Below are 20,482 nucleotides of genomic sequence, written 5' to 3' on the forward strand. Positions count from 1 at the left end.
CATTTTGCTGTTATAAGAAATTCATGAAAGCTAACCGTGAAAAGTAAGCCTCGTGTTACAAGGCTGGAGACCTGCATATGCAGTAGAGAGCTCTTTGGGATCTGCAAATTAAAAAAGTTGAAAATCACATGGGTTTTTGTTTCCATATCCCAGCTTACGCCTTAATAACTAGAATATTGAATGATCTGGTATGTGTTCTGAATGTTCTTTTTAATTTCTGAGCAGTCGTATGTTCATCCCCATGAGGAATGGGAAGAATTTTGATACTGCAAAATTTTCACAAGCTCTGGGAAACTATTAAACATCCAGCTTTAATGCAATATGCAAAATTATTCTCAGAGATGGTGTTGTCTTATTACTACAAAGAGAAGCATTAGGAGTATGCTTGTAAAACAGCAGAACTTGCCACTGTCTATCCTGTGCCCCCATCTGTTCTGTCTTGCTTTTTTCAAAGAATCAAATGTGAGAGCTGTTCTGAATTGGTAACTTGTTTTAATTAGTCCTGAACTTGTGGCGCTATTTTGTCCTATCTGTAGAACCTGAAAATGAGCTTAAAAATCAAGCTTATGACTATTACTTAAAATAAGGGAAAAAAAAGTTTTTAAAATGAATTTTATGACCTTGTTTTCACTTCGCAAGAAGACAATAAATGATACATGACTGCAACTAAAAAAACTTTAAAAGTTTCAGAATGTAGCCTTGATTGAGAACCTGTCACCCAACATCTTGTCCACTTTCTTCTACTTAATTCAGCCTAGTGAAGAGATCACGTCTCCCTAAAACCTTTAAACAGTCATGGCTAGAAAACTGCTGGTACAGGGCAGTTATTGTAATGGCAAGAGGAAGGGGAAGGGTGATTGAAGATAGTGATTCAGTTAGGTTCCATTTGCTTTGTAAAATTAAGGAGGATGAAAATTCAGCCCGTCAGAAAAACTATGTCTACTCACTAACTTCAAACATACACACACAAATAATTGAGCTAATATAGAAAAGCAGTGTAGGTAGTAATGGACATCAGGAAACTGAAGGGCAGAACAACAAACTTGGKTTACAGGGAAGATGAGCATTTTTTTTCTCCCCCAAAAGTAAATTCTTCTGAGAAGAAAGTCAGGAGTTGGAGTGATTTGATTTCTGTGATAGAAGAAGCTGAATTTATATTTGTGCTGAGACCCAGGGTGTAAACTTGAGAGAAACAAGCTGTTCAAGCCACCTGATGCAGCTGGCAGTTGAAGACTTGCTGAAGAAGCCTGCATGAAGTGCAGTATATCTGTAAAGCAGCAGATAAACCAACATTCATTGGTTGTAACCAGAAAATTGTTATATGTAGATACAGATCTAATATAGACTTAGCAATTTAAGGCTTTGTTCCTTGTTTTTCCATAGTTGCATTCAATTTGAGATATTTTTGAACAATTTTTAGAAGTTTAGAGATTTCTGTCAGGACGTAGGTTTGCCCTGACAGGAGTAGAATAAAATGTTGAAATCACTGTAAATGCATGGAGCCTGCTCATGTGAAGGATTTTAAAATATTAATAAAAGACTTTGCTACCTAGATTGATTAGAATGCTAGTAAGTCTTTCCCTTTTGCTTAATGGTTGCTGGTTTCAATTAAAAAACAAAATGAAGAAAATCTGCTTGAACATTTCCACACACACACCCCCCCAATCATGCACATGTTTGTAGATCTGACTCTTATTTTCTAAAGAGGACAAGGTCAAGGTAAATTTTACCTAAGACATGTACAGAATGGATTTGCTTTAATCCAAAGTTGAAAACACTGAAGTCCTACAAGCAGTGTGGACAGATATGCATCTAAAAATGAAATGATGAAATTTAACTTCTTAAAATGCATTAAATATTTAAAAGGTAAGAGGAAAGGCCCAAAATGCACTGGATCAGTTATTGATTTAATTACAGATGAGTCACATATCAATTAAAAGAAAGAAATCATTAAACCACTGGCAAAGTCATATGTCATATTTCATCTGCATCAACTGCCAAAAATCAATCTCAGAATTCAGGCAACAACAAGCCAAAAAAAACCACCCCAACTTTCCCATGCCTTAAATTGATGCCCAAAAAAGTCCAGTGCTGCTGTATTTTTAAAAGTTGTTCATTTAAAACAAGACACAAACTGTAGGAAAATGGGCATAAAGAAAAATAAAAAGTGCGAACTTTAAATTTTCTTCATCTTAAAATGCATCTCACTGAAGATGGAAGCAATTCAAATTGATCATTAAAGCACATTTTAAACTGGAACTAAATCCAGACCCTTATAACACACTAATCATAACCTGACCAGAGCTAAATACATACTAGCTTGACTCCCTGATACTGGAAACAAAAACAACCCCTGAACTGGGAAACTGTCTGGATTATGGAAGACTTGTTGTTGTTTGGGTTTTTCGTTGTTATCGGTTTATAAATTGTGTGCTTTTCATCTCGAGGTCATGGATTCAAGCCTAGCCCAGCTCAGTAAACTCCCCAAGTTGTTACTCATCTCTCGAGTCTGTGACTGAATTGTAGGTGTCTGTCCTGTTCTGGTGCGTAGTTGGGAACCAGCCAGTTCCCAACCGGTTCCTGGATGCACCAGTCACGAAGCCAGGGCATGAGGTGATGGCAGTGGTTGTCCGCAGCTCGCCCATGCTCTGTCCATCTCCCCGCATGGCTGTTGTGCCCCGGGCGTCTCTGCTGCTGGGCAAGGGGGGAACGGAGAGCTCATGCCACGGGACGCTGGGAGCACTTTGTTGCAAAGGGAGAGGAAGGTAGAAGCCCCCCTGGCCACCAAGTAGGTTGTATTTGTGCCTTTCTCTCCTGTAACGTCCCAGCAGGGATGAAAACATCAGCATGGGATCCTGGGAGAAGGGAGTATGTGGAGGGGGAGAGGACAGTGGCTGTGAGCTGCTCTTGTAATGGAAGTGCCCGTGCCAGCAGCCGATCTTGGTCTTCGTTGGCCTCTGGCAGGAAAGGAGAACTGAATTGGCATACACACTGGGGCTTGTGTCTTACCTCTAGAAAAGATGATAAAAATCTAAGGTTTAGAGAAAGTGGCAGGGAATGTCCATCATCATGTTTTACATGCTGTGTGACTTTTAAAAAAAAAGAAAAGAATTTTTTTCAGAGAGAGTAAAAATGTCTTTTTTGCCATTTTTCTTCTTCTTCCTCGCTGCATGCTTTATATGTAAACCAGTCTCTTTATTGTTTAATGCTGTGGGCTTACCGGCCAGTGCAGCTTCTGTAGGTGAGCTATGTTGTCATCTATTGTAATTTCTGTGCAGTATCAAAAGGGTGAAATAGTATAGACAAGCAGTAAAATAGTCCTTTTATTGAAGGAGACCAGTCAACTGATAGAATTACTGGGATTTTTTTGTCTTGCAGTGTCTAAGCTATAATGGTTTAGCAGGGCATAGTTACAATGGATAACTTTCACTTGCAGCAGAAATGAAACCAGTAAGAAAGATGTGACGGTGATCATACTGAAATCAGAAATTTTGCACTCAGAAGTGAGTTGGAACAAGCTGTTGGCAGAAGCAGCAGTGCTGTTTTAGCAGTAAGGCGGTATGTTGTCCTGCAGGACACTTCCGTGGGACTGTAACCCAAGGGTGGCTACTGCAAGAGCCGAGGATACAAGCTGCTGCTCTCTTACTCATTACGAAAACCAAAGAAAGCTTGCATCGGCTCTCCGTGCTGCAGTAGTCTTCAGAACGATTAAAGTAATTTGGTAGTTTTTACATAATTCTTTTTGGAAGAAGGCATACAAGTGAGCAGAAGCAAATGAGACAGACAGACAGACAGACTGACTTCTGTTACAGCTCTTGAATGCATTGTCTTAGATAAACAGTCATAACTGAAATAATTTAAAACAACAGAAAAATAAGGAAAAAGCTCATGAACAGAATGGAGTACATTTTAATGTACTGAGGAAATAAAAGCAAACCAGAAATGATAACTTAAATTGTAGCTGTATTTAATTCACTGTTAAGTTATGCATGGGGAATCAAACTAGTGRAAAACCATTTTCATTTTTCTTGAACCAGAACTTAATCTGGTCTGTTACTTTTGAAGTTATGCTGAACTTGAACATCTTCGGTGCTAATCAGAACTGAACTGCATAATTTGCTCTGATTTTTTTGACTCCATGTTTTTTTCAGGGATTTGAAGACTGAAAAATAAACAGGGCCATCAGTACTGTGTTAAATTTGAGAAGTGTATCACAGCAAAGTGTTTCTGTTGCCTCCATGCTGGAGGAAATCAAACTATATTGTATGAAAATTACGAGTCTTAATGGAAAATACAGAGATAAAGAAAAAAGCTTTTTGATGTACCCACACTTAGCTCATTTCGTCCATGAGCAGGGGACAAGCATTAGATGTGTACAGAATCTTGTGTAACAGCTACGCAACTGTAAATGTTAGGAATTTTTTCTAAATTCTGCAGGGAAACTCAGACCCATAAAGCTTTTTTAATCTCTGAAGTTGGAGGTGGACAAAGGTATCTAAATTACAAAATAAATTAAGCTTTTCAGGATTTTTTTTTTTTTTCAAGGTCAGGTGCTTATCACTTTTTTTTTTTAACAGAGTTTAACATTTCTTGTTATTTAGATCTTTACAAAACAACTTTACTGATTGAATCTGTGTATTAGTTATTTTGAATTTGATAAAGATTATTGAAAACATCAACTTTTAGAGAACAAAGGTGTAGAATGGAAGTTTTACAGATTTTTATTATGTAGAAAATCTTCGGGAAATACTCCAATTGTTATTAGTAGCACCATGACTCAAAGTTTTTTTTTTTCAGATAGCTGCATTGATATTATGAAATGTATTGAGTATATTTTTTCACTTGTTCTGATTGCATTTTTTTTTCCTTTGTAAGACTGGAAGTAATTTTCTGTGTTTTATATCTAGCTTTTTTTCTTGCATGCTAGTTAGAGTGCTAAAATTTTATCATGGTATTGCTGAGCTTCAAAAGTTCAGCTGCCCTTTAACTATTTATAAACAATTTTTACTTAGTAATCTAAAAAGCTGGGAAGTAATATTTGCTCTGCTGTTACAAACTCTCGGTTGATATTGTGAAAGAAGAATAAACTATATTGCCTTTTTTTTCCATAATTGTGAGAAGGTGCCCATAGTTTAACAGGCAGAAATTGCATACCCATAGACTTGCAGTGCTTTGTTGTCCTTTATTTTAAGCTATCAGGAGTAGGATTCATCTTGCCTAACTGCAGATGCCTACAACTAAATCAGTCACCCCTCACCGTCTTTATAGTTAATGAAGAGGTGAGTTCTTGTAGCATGTGATCCATCTAACCTCTTTTGGATGTCTGGGGGAATTGTCCCTTTGATTATACTGTGAAGGAAGCGTGCAGTAGTCATATGTAGACATCTAACATGTAAACATCTACATCCTTAAATGAATCTTCCTCTGCCTGATCAAACTTGAGTTTTTTGTTTGCATTGATTAGATTTGATTTTTTTTCCAGGAACTTTAATTTTTTAATGACTACATCTTTTAAAAAAACGTTTACCTTTTCTTTTTAGGTCAGAAGACTTGTCTCCACTTACATGGTATCTTTCCTTACCTCTATGTACCGTATGATGGTTTTGGACAGCATCCAGAACACTATCTTCATCAAGTGGCATTCAGCATTGACAGAGCACTTAATGTGGCTTTAGGCAATCCATCTTCTACTGTCCAACATGTTTTCAAAGTGTCGTTAGTATCTGGAATGTAAGTATAACATGGTAAGATTTTTTGGTTATGTGCTTTGAAATGTTTTTGTGATTGCTCTATTCAGAAGTACCTGGTAAGGATTTGGGTGGTTGTGGAGCTTCTTTTCCCCCCTTACCCCCTGAATGAATTTTTATGAATAAAAAWTCATACAGGTTTGTGCAGCTACTAAGTACCTTTTCTCATTCACTGTGACTTAACATAATTAACACTTTTCCTCCAAAATGCTTGATGCCACCATTCTTTCTAAACTTGAATCCTGCTACTTTTTTCCAAATCTTTCCCTGTTAGCTTTTTCTGCCTCTTCTATTAAGGTACTGCTCTCCAGCCAGCATTTTCTACCTGTCTGATTTATTCTAGGTTCCTTGGGTCATGCAGGAGCCAGCCTCTAGGTCTCCTTTTTCCCTTTCTCCTCCCTTCCCCCCGCCTTACTATCTAGGATGGCCCCTTTAGGAAGTACATCATAGAGAGCGTCAGGTTGTGTTTATCCATCCGATTCTCCTAGCAGCACAGACAATGAAGTAGTGGCTTTTAAATATTCATTTATTTATCTGTCAAGCTGACTGTTGTGTTTCTATTTGGTGTAGCTTTCTGCTGCTCCTGGAATTGTATATTATTATGGGATATTAACACTTTAAGGATTCTCTCAATCCATATTTGACTTGCATAACCAAGGACTGAAAAATATATCAAATCATGGTGAATAATAGGAAGCTGTCCTGGAGGAACATAGTCTATACATGCATTGAATTTTTCAGCTTCATATCAAAGCAATGAAAATACTAACTTTCAGCAGTGTGCAACAATACCTTTTAACTATTTTTTTGTATGCATTTTTGAAAAACATGTCCTTTCTAACTTCTAAGTTTAGGAAGACAAAATATGTCCGTTCTGTTGCAGCCAGTTGTAGTGCTGTCTTCTAGATACTACCAACAAAGTGGCTGCAATATTCTTTTTTATTTTTAATCTGAACTTTCCATTTTTGCAATAGTGGGAAAGCTGACCCACAGTATTTCTTATTTTTGTTATTTCTGTGAGAACTAAATGAATAGYAGTATAGGTATTCATCTCATTCAACTGTGGCTGAAGAAGAGAATTGTGGAGGAGTAATCCAACAATGAAAGCTGGGCAGAGTAAACTGCTGAAGGCAACCAGAGAGAAAGCAGACATAGAGTAGGAAAATCTACCTCTGTTTCACCTCTCTTACCCAAGAGCTTCAGAGCAGTGGCTACAGAAAGTCAGGTGCACACTGCCTCAAAGAGGCCTAGAAAAGAGAGTTTCATATATTTTGTTTGTTTGCGTAAAAGGCTAATGGGAAAGCACCTAACAGAAATTGTACTACATCTTCATCTTTTACTTGGCTGGATAGACAGGATTATGTAGTGACAGAAATCTCTCTCTTCTCTTTCTTCAGCTTCAAGTCAAATTCTGGTCATAGATGTTATATGTCTCTGTGGTGAGAAAGGTAGATTTTTCTTTAAATCTTGGAGATTATTTTATCCTTGCCCTTCTAAATTAATAGGAAAATTGTTATGTAATAGATGTGTTTGCCAAGCAGAACAGGACTTTTGTTGCATTAACTTCCAAATGTAGTGGAGGTCAAGGAATAAAAAGAGATAAAATATGCTGTCCTTTTGCATTGTGATGTTAAAGTAGGCATCCATATTTAACCTTGAAAGTGTTGCAAATCTTACTCCCCTTGCTGCCATGTCAACATGAATATGGATCATTTGCCATGCAAATGCTGACATTTTTAGATAACTTTTAATTTACCTGCCTGCAGCATATTGAGTCGTTATAACTCTGTCATTAAGTTTATAGTAAAGAAGCAAAGATTGCTTCACCGTACAAGCAGATCTGTTCTCCTCCTTTTCATTATAACCGCTATGTTAAGTTTGTTATTTCAACATAGCTTAGTTTTAATGTCGTAAACAATTTTTAAAACAGTTCAGTCTAGCTTTTAGAGGCATCAACCGTGTGCCTTTATACACATACTAAGGAGAGCAGTGTTAACGCAGTAGCTGTGCAGTTCTGTTGAAATTTGCATTTAATTTAGGACTGAAATCCCTCTTATTACTGAACTTCATTTTTAGATTTGACAGTTAAGTTTCACAGTAGCCTTTTTTATACTATTTTTTACAAAGAGATTTGATTTTATTTTGTAGAGGTAACATTTAAAAGTATGCCTTCCTGAACTTTTGCTGACTTCACAGTCAYGACTACTGCAAACTGTAGGCTTCTTACATTCATTCACTGTGTTGAATTATGGCCTGTTTCCTTAGCATGCTGTATTATAAGTATGTTAGAATAATATTATTAAAGTTAAAAAGTCAGTAATTCAGCCAAGTAATACCAGAATTAATGTTGCCTGTGCAACTTCATTTTAGTCTTGACGTTTCATTATGATATATATTATTTAACTGCATTCTCAGATCATATTTTCTTCAGGATCCGTGTCTTACTTGGTCCACAAGACAACTAGTAATCACCGAAAAGGGGCAGCTATTCTGTCTTAAGCTATTCTCGTTGTTCAGTTATTTATATTACACAACTGATATACTGTTTTACACCTGATCAGCAAAATTAATTTCCTCAAGGACTTTCTTATAGCATTCATCGGAAGAGCTGAACGCTATTTTTTTGAAGCAGTCCAGTACTAATAAATTTAATAAAAGTACTTTTATTATGGTATGTCTTCAATGTGTTTACATGTGGGGAAACTGAGAAACAGAATGTAAGCCTTCTGGGTTTGGGGGGGGGGGTTGTRGTTTTTTTGATAGTTTGATACGTACAGGGCTTATTCTTTTCATGTTTAGTATTGTATAGTATATACACTATATTAGTATATAGTATATTTAGTATTATATAGTAATGTAGTGCTCCCCTTTGATTTGACTGCATGGCATTTCTCCAAATAAAATGAAAAAAATATTTCAAATTGGTCATGTCAAAAATGAGTGGCAGCTTCTAAACAATATTTACYGTCTCTCATTACATAGTCATCTATCTCTGGCAAGCTTGTGATCTACTATGTAAGATTGTTGCTGAAGCCACCTAGCCAAAAGTGTTAGTCTGAAATTTCTATTGCACTCTAGTCCTGAGTACCCTTGCAGTCTTCTGCATTCGTTTTTCCATTGCTCCCTTCCTTCCTCCCCAGCTTCACGTATGTGTACGTGTACCAACTCTGACCCCACTGAGTCAGTATCTTATAGGAACTGCCTGTTTAGAAACGTGCAATGTGTTAATAATGTTTAAAGATGATGGGTTAAGCTTCCACAGAACATGTCTGTAAAGAATTGGCATTTGCACAAGGGACATTTAAGTTTTGAAATGGAATGAAAGTTTATTTTTAAGAAATACATTTGTATTATAATGGTTTTTGGCCTGACACGTGGCAATTTTCTCCTGGATATGTGGAGTTCCATCCCTCCCCCCCACTTTTAATAATTTTTATGGTGAACTGTAGTTGAATAAACTCCGCTGCATAACTGGCTAGCTTCTTGCTTTTACTTCTTTCTCTCCAGGCCTTTCTATGGTTACCATGAAAAGGAGAGACAGTTTATGAAGATTTATCTTTACAATCCTGCAATGGTAAAAAGGTAAGGACATGGTGATACTGACTCTGGATCAGGACTCTGGCTGATTTCCTTGTATCTTGAATGAAAAAGAAAGTTTGGAAGAAAGATTGATGTACATTTTAACAATAGAAGCAGCAAAATTATTGTCCAATAGAGAAATGTTGTATTCAGTGAAAGCACTGTTGGTTTCAACTTTACGGCACATTAATTGCAATAAATTCAGGAATAAATAAGGAGGAATTATTAGGAATTATTCATCAAAGATGAATTTAAATCCCTTGAGTGTGTAATATTACCTACCCTAACTGTTTTTTTTAAAAAAAAGCTTATACATGGTCATAAGATAGGATTGTCTGGTTTTCATTCTAGGCTAGTAAAATTCTGCATGGTGTTAAATTTTTGCCTAATATGGGATATATGAATGTTAACTGAGTGACAATTGTTTGAAATTTCACTTTGGAGCTTCTCATGTTTGAATTACTTCTATCCAAATAAGGAATGGCATTTCGTATGGTTTATTCCTTTAATTTTTTTGTACAACTTATTTTTGAACAACATTTTGTTGTATTTAGACACGCTTAGTGCATTTCATTGAGTTGTAGATATCGTACTACTTTCAAACACATTTATCATGCCAATTTATAATTATCCAAATACCTGCAGTTTTGGTTTTTTTTTTAATGTACAGATGTTTAAACAATCAGATTTGTCATGCTTCCTGTAGGCGGTTAAAATACTGCTTCTGTATGTACAGTATGTACCTTTAAAACTGTGTTTGACTTCTTTACATATATATCAAAGAGACCTGGAGTGACTTGCAAAGTTATTACTGGTCTGCAGGCATACCACTGCCACAGTTGTTCTGTAGAAAGATTTTGATGGATCTTGATGGCTTTGAATGAGTTGCAGTAATACTACATGGTACCATTTTTTTCAGAGATTATTTTTTAAGCTGGAGGATTTACACTCCTTTGTAATTAACACCTATATATTGAATTACTATTAGCAGAAATCTTTTTTGTGGATCCGCTATTGTGGAAACAAAGTTCTTAACAAGTTAAAAATACAACTGAGGCAGTATTTAAGACATTACATATTTGTTTCAATAAAATCAAAACCAACATTTCTAAATATTATTGTACTGGAAACATTTTTGTCTTATGCTCTAATTTGTCTTTAATTTTAGGGTATGTGAGCTTCTGCAAGGTGGAGCCATAATGAACAAATCTTACCAGCCTCATGAAGCCCATATTCCCTACCTCCTTCAACTCTTTATAGACTACAACTTATATGGAATGAATTTAATAAACCTGGCTGCTGTCAAATTCAGAAAGGCAAGGAAAAAAAGTAAGGTGTTTATTTCTTAAGACCAAACGATTGTTTTGTGGCTGCGTGGGTATTGTGCTGTTCCCTTACAGTTTGCCTTCTGCATCCAAGTCCACGTGTAGCTTTCCATCATTGTTCCTCTTTGTGCCTGTGTATTGGGATTGAGGAATAACCTGCTTCCTGAACTGAGGTGCTACATGTCAAACACCACGTGTTCTGTCAGTAGCATGGGTTTGACCATTTTCACAGGACATATGCACCTCTCTCAGAAGTTAGAGGAATTTTGTATTTTTAGAATAGTTGATATTTAGCTGAAGAATTTACGTGAGAGATATGTGAATAGTGTTGTTTTACATTTTTTGACATTTGTTTTTGAACCCTAAATCAATTATAATTCATTTTTTGCTGCTCCAATGCCTCGACAAAATTATGGCTAGATTATGTTACGGTCCTCTGACAAATAACATTTTAATTAAAATGCTTCCATTTGTACTACTGTACTTGCTCCAGGCTAAAATTTGAAGTATAAATGTCTGAGCAAAGGAGGTATTTTTAATTTTCATTTTGAAAAATTGGTTTGACATTTTGAATGTAAAAGAAAAATCAGTACTGTTTAGTTAAATCATAATTGTTCTGATAGATAAACAAAGCAAGAGTTTAAAAGAACTGGTAAAATATCTTTCTGTAAAAACAGCAAATAAGAATCACAATGACTTATTTTTCCACATGTTTTTTACATGTATATATTTAGACAGCAATAGGTTAGTGCATGGGGTTTCATATCTGATTCTAATCTCTAGAAAAACATTCAGAAGACATTTGGAAGCTCTCCATACTCAGCAATAGGCCACACTTTGTGCTGCTGTCAGAACTGTAGGAAGAAACAAGCTCAGGCTTCAGGATCTTCAGTCCTGAGGAAGTATGTTCAGGTATCTGTAGCTTTCCAAACACCCCAAAGTGGCCTCCTAGAGAAGTACCATCTGATTGTAACGAACAGCTGTTCCCATTCTTTTTCCATCATTTTTTTAAACTCTATCATTTGAAAAGGAGAAGAAAGCAAGATGTAAGCCATTGATATCAAAGATGTAGAACTTAAGCGGGAAGAAGGGGATGGAAGAAGAGCATGGGCTGAGACCGCTGGTCTTTAAGTGTTCTTATAGGGGGAAATCCAATAGGATAAAAGCAAGAAGTTGGCGAACTACCTTGTCTTGGCTTGATCACATAAGAGCAGCAGTGCTCCTAGCAAGATTAGTGCCATTTGGTGTCAGGGTCCACATTGCAGCTGTGTAAGTAGCCTGCCTCACTCTGTTGCTGTCCCCAGGCATAGGAACACTATCTACCATTCCTGGCGCAGAAGCTGTGCAAAGGACGGTTTGTACCCTGCACAACAGGATAGAGGCAATGCTGTCAAGAGCCCAGTCCTTGCACAACAGCCCCAAATGTAGAAGAGCCATCCACTCTAAGCTAAGAGTTGATTAGTCAACTCTTAGAACAGCCAAGCTGCAGATGGAAAAAAAACAAGAGATGTCCCTGTGTAGAGTCAGCTTGCATTTTAATGTGGTGAATTAGCTGAGATGCCCCATGGTGAAAACATGGCTGCATTTCCTCCTGAACCTGCTCTGCCCAAGGACAAGTAGTCACTTCTGAACATCACGGACATTAAGCTGTGTAAGGTTTGAGCTGGATTATTGCAAAGCCACATGAGATAATTTGTATCTTCTTTCTGGAATTCCTGCTTAGGAATTGCAGTGCACAGACCATTTTAGCATAGGTTTGACTGAATTTGAGCTAGCTCCTGCATAAACATGGAGATGTCTTTACACTACACTTCAGTGCTACATTTTTAATAATTATTTAGTAGTTGAGTGTAGCTGTGGGTCAGCACACTTGGGAGTCTGATGTAGGGGCAGCATTTGCAGGAGCTAGTCTGGGTGCAGCAGGGGTGAACAAGAACAATTTTAATAAGCCTGCTGAATTTTGATTGTTTCTAAGTGCTTCTAAGGCATTTTGGCATTGTATTTCCCAGTGACTTCTGTAGTACCTATATTATTTCTGCTATGTGAGATAACCCAATCCCTGTTATTCCAAGCAGTGGACATTTGGCTATGCGTGTGTTCAAGACTCCATTGTGAAACTTGCTTTTAAAAGTATAGACTACAAATGTATGTTCTTTATAAATATTTATGAACAATCTCTGACAATTGAAGTCAATGATTAGTATGGTTTTAACAAATACAAAAGCCTTTGCTGTTGCTGAAAGGTAAATCTAATACAAAAAATTACTGGTATGTGACAAACCAAAAATGATGGAGAAAATTCAATGTTCAAGGTGGTCTTTTGTATGAAAGTAGGAAACTGAGTAATTTTCTAAGTCTTCCGCCCTCCTCTCCTCCCTTGACAGGCTTTTCTTTTTCCTTGTGCCGCATCCTGTGTATTTTGTCTTCCCTTCATTTGAAGAGTTAAGATTCAAAAGGAAGCCGCAGGGAGCACACTTCCTTAAACCGAGACCCCTGAGCAAACTTCTACAGTCCTTTCTTTCTTTGCAAGTCAGACAGCATCTACTTTCATCGCAGGTTCCACTTACTGCTGCTGTCGCTGTTGTCTGGGATATATTGTGTATTTGCTCTCAGTTCAGGGATAAGAAAGGAGAAAAGTGCTAAGTAGAACTTAGTGCTTTGTTTGGCTGACGATTTCCGTTGGGATCTGATCTGAGGAAGCAGACACTTGGGAATCCCTAAGTTTATGTCGGACTACATGTGCTTTCCTTTGAAACTTGCTCAAAAAGGAAAAGATGGAATTTAGGTTAAGCCATGACTAGACCACAGCAAATTTAATTCTAATATTGCCAGAGTGCTAGGAATATATTTTTCTTTTTATATGTGTCTATATTTAAGAAAGTTAAATCACCTAAATGATAGCATATTACTTTTTGAAGCCTAGGTCATGCAGTATTATTTATTCTTTAGAAGCATTTGGACTTCTAGTACTAAATAGTAGGTGCAATTATATTATTATACATGTAAAAAAATATTGGAGCATAGCTAATGCATTCATTTTCTTACTATTTTTCTTCCTAGGTGATACATCAGGTGGAAGTGGATGTCATAAAAATCATTTGCCAGAAAATTCAAACAGTGTGTCTTTTATTCGGTGGGAAGAAGATGAAATACCAAGGTCAGCATGCCTAATTTTTTTTTTTAAGCATCCTGTATTTTCTTATTAGCAGCAACTTATATATACTACAGGATTCCAGTCTCTCATTTGAAGTGTGATGTGGGACCCTTATATTAAAAAAAAAAAAAAAAAAAAAAAAGCTAATATGATATAGGCAATCATTACTTTGTTTCTTCATATGGTTTTGGTCATCTGAGACTTTGTGTTTCTAGTATGTGGTTGTAAAAATCTAACTGGCATATAACCTTAGGAATGCATACATCAAATTCAATTTTCTGTTTTTTGAAAAAATATCTTTCTAGTTACTGACTTCTGATGAGAAGTTAAACAAGTTAATAGTTACAGAGAATATTTACATAGCAGCTTACAGCTTTTTTAATTGCCCTTGACTAACGTGAATAGCATGTTATCAAAGTACTCCAGTTTTTTTTGAATAGTAGCAGCTACATAAGAATCTCAACTTAGAATTTTCATGTCCCTCTTCTGCCAGTTTGTAATTTATAATAGGAATATATTTGTGTATTTGCCAGATAAAAATGGTGAAAGGGGTACAGAAAATAACTGGTGCTACCTAGATCTACATAATTTACCATAGCAAGTTCATCTGCTAAGCTACTTTTCTGATGTTTAACAGGTCCTGTAAATAGTAAAAAACATCTAGCAGTCTTCTCAGTTTTTGTGTAGATCCTGCCACTCTTCTCTGAATCACTTATAAGGCTCTGCATGCCATGCTGCTAGCATTATGTGCTGGGATCATTCACTTCCCCAGCAGGAAGCAAGTGCCTTTGCTTCAGGTTTTTCTAGTGTATAAAAGCTTGATTATCCAGTGTAGCCTCTGTATTTTCCTTGCTGTTTTTCTGCTCTATTATGACTAAACAGTGAAATAAGGATTGAAATGGGTAGGGTCATTGGACTAACCATGTCATAAAATACCATTCATAAACTAATCAGTTTTATCATAAAACAAATTAGCTTTTTCTGATTCTACTACTCCTACTTTAAGGAGTTTTTGAAACAGCATTCATCTGATGGTTGTCCTCTGATTATATTCATGGTCAGTTCATATCCATTTTTTTCTTGGGCTGTTACTTGTCCTTATTTGCTGCATACTTCATTCATAGTCCATTTCAGCCTTTATTTGGCTGGGATTATGTCAGCCAAGTTACTTAGTATTTTGTTTTGTCTTGCATGTTTTTTTTTCTTTTTTTCTTTTCTTTTGACATAAGTTAGACCAGGATTATCTGGTATTAGTTTATGCAGATCTGGAGAAGGCTGATAAAAAGAAAGGGAAGTAGCACTTTCTGGCCCTCAAACTTGGAAGGGGATGAGCACAGCACCGCAGGAGCAGTAGGTGTCCTCTCTCCAGGCCCTCGTGCTTATGGCTGTACCCAAAAGCCTTCTTTCCCCCACGTCACTGCTGTTAAACTTACAGTCAGGGGAGCAACATCTCACTCGTGCCATTCCCCTGTCTCCTGCACGCACGCACATTGCGGCAGTGGGATGTTGGCTGTAACGCGGTTACTATCAAAACTGTCCATTTCCCTAGTATTCCTCCTCTGTGCTTGTGCCAGTAGGACTTTCTGTCTTGAATGTAAAGTCTGAATTGTACATAATACAGCGAACAAGTTCTCTCTGGTACCTTATGCAGTGATACTGGCAGTTCACTTTTTACCAAAAACTACTTTGCCTAGTATGCTTTACAGTCTCATTTGCTGTGTTGCTTTGGCTCATAGTCATTTTAGGTTTATTTAATACAAGATGTTTCTCCTCTTCCTTTTTTTTCCAAGTGATGATCTTTCATTCAGAAATCCTTATAAGTTCATGTAGGATCCTGTTTTAAACTTCATCCTGTTTCTGTTATTCTAGTTCTCAGTTATCCAGCTTTCATTTTATGATGTTATGATCTGGCCGTGTATCCAGTATGGCTACCAGCTTTGCCTTATCAGCACATTTCATTAATACACTACTGCATTTCCTGCAAATAATATTAATGAGATGTGAAATAAACTCAGTCCCCAAAGCTGGTCTGTATTCAATTCTAAGAAGTTTCCATCAACCCTGCAGTCTTTTGTTCTTTTATAACCTATGGAAATTTCACCTTTAGCCAGCTCTTTACATGCTTTAAGAATTTAGATACTAGTTTACATCTCCTCCAGCTTAAGCTGTTTTGTATTTGATAGTGTTATATGTTCCTTTGTATAGAAAATGAATTATTTTATTAAAAGTGTTCTAGCACGACTGTCTTCCATGTGCTGTAGGAGCTACGTGTCACTGCAAAGCAACAAAACTAAACTCTTCCTTTCTGAACTTGACTTTATTCCAAATCTACACAGATTCTATATCAAACCCATACTGCAGTTTATCCCACTTTCAGATTACCTTCCTACTTTATTTCCTTTAAAATTTATTCTGTAGTCCCTGCACTTTATTGTCCAGTCTTCTGGAGTTCAAGCTGAGATGCTTGAATGCACTGTGAATTGTTTAATACTAAACTTTTACTTACTGTATTTCACCATTTGACTGCTACTCTCAGCAATGTTTCATTTTTTTTCTACCTGTCGGTACCGAAATTTTAAAGTCTTTGTTCTTCCTTTGTATCAAGTTTGGATATCTGATGAATTGCTCCCAATCTTTTCCTCATATACTTCTTAGGTTGTTGGCTGGTCTTTGAAGAAAAAGCAAAAGGAGACAACACAGTCAAATGTTGTTTGAGAACACAAAAATTGTAGGGCTGCTATATAGTTGTATTAACTAGATAATTGCATTATTATATTATAGTATTTATAGTATATTGTAGTGTTATTAGTGGTGAGGATGTCTGTTTAGACCCATTATCCTGGCTTGTGTATATCCAGAATCAGTTTTAGAGAAAGATTCTAATATGCATCTGCCAATTCCTTGCTGCAAGTGACACAAAAATCTCTGGTTTGACCAAGCCAGTGCCACTGATTTGGTATTTCTTGACTTTGGAAAACCACTTGCTGTATCATACAAGTTCAATGCTGGATGCCCGGGATGTGATATGCAAGATATTATTCAAAAGTTATGTATGTAACGTAAGCAGCATTTTGGATGAGTAAATGGCGGTAGTGGTTCCTTATTTCAATAAGCATTTGAGAACTATGCCAAGGTCTCTTGGTAACTGAACTCACTGTTCAGTATTCGCTTGCACTTTACTACTGTACTGCTTCTCCAGAAGAGCATTTACCCCAGCCGTGTCCTGTCTTGCTCCTGGCAAGTCTCTGAATTATTAACTTGCTGCTATAATTAGCTTACTGTACTAAGCCAGGGGCTGATTTTTTTTTTCTTTTAATCTAGTTTAGAGTGATTCTGTTATGAAGTGGGCAAATGTCCAAAGCCATTAGTGCCAAGGAATCCTTGATTTAAGGCTTTTAGGTACAATACTTGCCAGCGTTATCAGACTAGAACCTACAAAACCTACCTAAAAATAAACAGGAGTCACCTGGGCCTGTCGCTGCTATCCAGCAGCTTTGACAGGATGAGTTCTTCACTCGTGTGTGTGTCTGTCAGGGAACTTCATACAAGCAGGTGTTGTAAGTCAGCAGATATTTGACCTAGACAGAGGGTCCTCAGGACTAGTGTACTTTAACTCTGGGAAGCTGTGAGGAAATTTTCAGTGTTTCCCTAAAAATGTTCAAGGGGAAACAGACTTCTGCTTAAACCTGAGAGAGGACTTCTGTTTCTTAGCTTCCTCCATGGACTCCTTAAAAGTAGTTTGCTGACAGCGACAGGGGGACGGGCCGCTGATCTTAGCAGCTCTGTTACAGAAAAGAGACAGCAGAAAGTTGACCAGATCATCATGCAATAAGCTTGAATCTGTTTCTAATATGTGAAGACTTTGCCAAGCCAGTTACCCTTAGTTCTGCTATTGTGTTTGGGATGCTAATAGCATGTTTATATTCACCAGACCCTTCCCCACTTTCCTCTCTGCCCTCCCAAAAGTGTAGTTTCTGAAAAATAAAACATTTTTTGCTTCACTTTTCTTAGTAGGAAGTTTTAACTATTTTGCATTGTTTGGAACTGTGAATGAAGAAGGAAAATCCATGCTGCTAGTTTTTYTTGATGCTAAATTATATGAATGCAGATGGTCCTGTTGGTGGAAAGATCTGTGGAACATTTCGTATTGTATTTGAGGAGGAGTTTATTATTATAATTACCATAGTATTTAGAGTTATTTACCATTTCGTCCTCTTCTCCCTACAAAAGCCCAGTCCCTTTAAATCAGAGATACAAATTTCTCATTTAATTAGACTTGAATATGGCCATTAATTTAAGAACTTGTAGGTAATCGTGAGAACTGGTAATTCTGAATTAATGTAATATTCCCCCTTCTCGCAATGTATTTTAGATGCTAGTCCAATTAGAAAAGAGTGATGATATGCATGTTTCAAAAGGAACATAATGGTAACATTAACTTATGGTATTTATGTTGTCATAGCTCTCTAATATTGAAGGATGTTGAGCCACAGAGTACCTGTGAATTGGAGGTGGATGCGGTAGCTGCTGATATTTTAAATCAACTGGATATTGAAGGTAAAGTGTTGATAATTTCCCATGTAAAACATTTTAGGACAGGGACTGTGTTGTTATATACATTTTTTTTAACAGCTCAACTTAGTAAAGCGTCAGTCCAGATTTCAGTGTTGAAACGATCTATTAATCTACAAAGTTATAAAATACAAAAATGAATTACATGAACACTGGAAGAAACCAGATTATGAGAATAGCCTGTTATCAGAGCAATAGAAAAAGATTCTTGTTAATGCATAACAGAAGGCTTTAGACCTATAAGAAGAGTAAGTGAAATATCGGCATAATGAGTTGTTGCTTACTGATCTTTGAGATAACTTTGGCTTCTTTTGGCACTCATTCCACTTTAATATTTATTTATTTATTTATGTAAGTGTGTGTGTGTATGCATATGCACACACTTCATGAGAAAACCAGCAAAAGCCAAAGATGCAAAAAAAAAATAGGAGACTTGCACCAGAACTTTTATATAACACTGAATCCTCAAGTAAGGCAAGAATTGCAATAAAAATAAGAAGTTAGAGTTACAAAAGGTGTTAGATGAAAAAGTGTGTCAGGTTTTTTTTGGGGGGGGGGGGGTTTGTAAAGTACACATTTTGTCAAAATGACAAACTTCTCTTCATGTATTATTGCATATTTCAGCCCAGATTGGCAGGAACCCTGGTTTGCAAGCTATATGGGAAGATGAAAAGCAACGACGGAGAGAGAAAGCTGAATCTTCTCAGATTAAGCCACCTGATTCACAAGGTAAAAAATATTGTGCAGTTGTTTATCAAAAGCTTTGAACAAAAAGCAAGCAGGAGACAAAATTGAAACTGATGTGTCAAGTTTCAGGGCTTTTTAAATGTATTATTTTGCAGTTCTAAGCTTACTGATTGCCCAGTATGTGTATTGCAAATTTAAGAACATAAAACCTTGCCTAAAAACATCTTGATTCAGCAAGCTGCAAAGCATTATAGGAAGAATGAATGATACTGAGAATTAAGATTGCATGCTTTATGATGGAAGATATTTAAATGTTTAAACACTGGTAAAATTAAATCCCCTATCCTGAATCTTTTCATGGTAGATTATGCACAAGGCCAATTTCTTTGAATTTCTGTGAAATTTTAACTAAAGTGATGTTAGGTGAAAATTATAAAAAGATGAACAAATCCCTGTATTTTTATTTAAAATTCATTACAAAGGGAGGACTCTTCTCTATGAATTGACTGCGTAATGAACAAGACTCTTGTCTGTAGAACCAAGGCCATCTTCCTTTTAAAAGGTGGACAATATTTGGCAGGTAAACCTGAGGACTGCAAGAGGGAGGAGACAGGTTCCTGGTTAAGGCAGACTGCATTCTGACTGTGCTCTTTTCCTGTGTCTCTGCATAATGCTATTCAGAGCCAGAATTTTCAAAATTGTTTTCTAACTGAATTTTCTTTTTCTTGATGCTAACCTTGATGTAATTACAATGTGATTTGGAGATGCTCCTGATACTTGCAATTGCAAATGATATCAACAGGAATATGTGAAATATTGTAAGGTTTTAAATACACTTGAAAAAATCAGCCCTCAAATTTGGCACTTAAAATTAAGGGACACTTCTAGTTTGAACTATTTGTTAATATAATTAGTAATTTTGGCTGTGATACGTATCTTTCTCTTTTTATGTTGGTAGTTTAAGTAAAACTGAGTAACAAATATTTTTTAAACTTTAAAGACCGTGGATTTGTGCCAGCAACAGAGAGTGAAAAATTTTTTCAGAAGCGACTTAAAGAAATCCTCAAGCAAAATGACTTCTCTGTGTAAGTGTTTAGCCGTTTGCCATAAACTGTAGTATTCTGTGCTAACCTTAAATACGCATTTTAAAATTGGTTTTCAATTAACTAGAACGTTGTCAGGATCAGTGGACTACAGTAATGGATCAGAGGAGTTCTCTGCTGAGCTAACACTACATTCCGAGGTACTTTCTCCTGAAGCCTTTCCATGTACGCCAGCTAATATCGTAGAAGTGCATAAAGATAAAAAGATGAATAAAGGTGAGTATTTTTAACAGCATAATTGTTTAGGCATAAACCTATGTCATGCTTTGGCTGTTTAAACTATTAGCAGAAGTAAGCCAAGGAAAATTTGGCTGT

General features: G+C 36.5%; 1 protein-coding gene across 3 annotated transcripts in view; it reads left to right on the forward strand.

The window, feature by feature from the left end:
• Window positions 1-20,482, forward strand: part of REV3L (REV3 like, DNA directed polymerase zeta catalytic subunit) — a 123,112-nt gene that overhangs the window by 44,972 nt on the left and 57,658 nt on the right. For all 3 annotated transcript variants that reach the window (XM_026065528.1, XM_026065529.1, XM_026065531.1), the window contains exons 2-9: window positions 5,541-5,730; window positions 9,255-9,329; window positions 10,495-10,655; window positions 13,712-13,808; window positions 18,268-18,362; window positions 19,002-19,106; window positions 20,065-20,149; window positions 20,235-20,383. In XM_026065528.1, coding sequence (XP_025921313.1) covers window positions 5,541-5,730; window positions 9,255-9,329; window positions 10,495-10,655; window positions 13,712-13,808; window positions 18,268-18,362; window positions 19,002-19,106; window positions 20,065-20,149; window positions 20,235-20,383 — 957 coding nt within the window. The remainder of the gene's footprint in view (window positions 1-5,540; window positions 5,731-9,254; window positions 9,330-10,494; window positions 10,656-13,711; window positions 13,809-18,267; window positions 18,363-19,001; window positions 19,107-20,064; window positions 20,150-20,234; window positions 20,384-20,482) is intronic.

Source organism: Apteryx rowi, unplaced genomic scaffold (assembly GCF_003343035.1).
Source record: "Apteryx rowi isolate R43461 unplaced genomic scaffold, aptRow1 scaffold_229, whole genome shotgun sequence".
Classification (NCBI taxonomy): domain Eukaryota; kingdom Metazoa; phylum Chordata; class Aves; order Apterygiformes; family Apterygidae; genus Apteryx; species Apteryx rowi.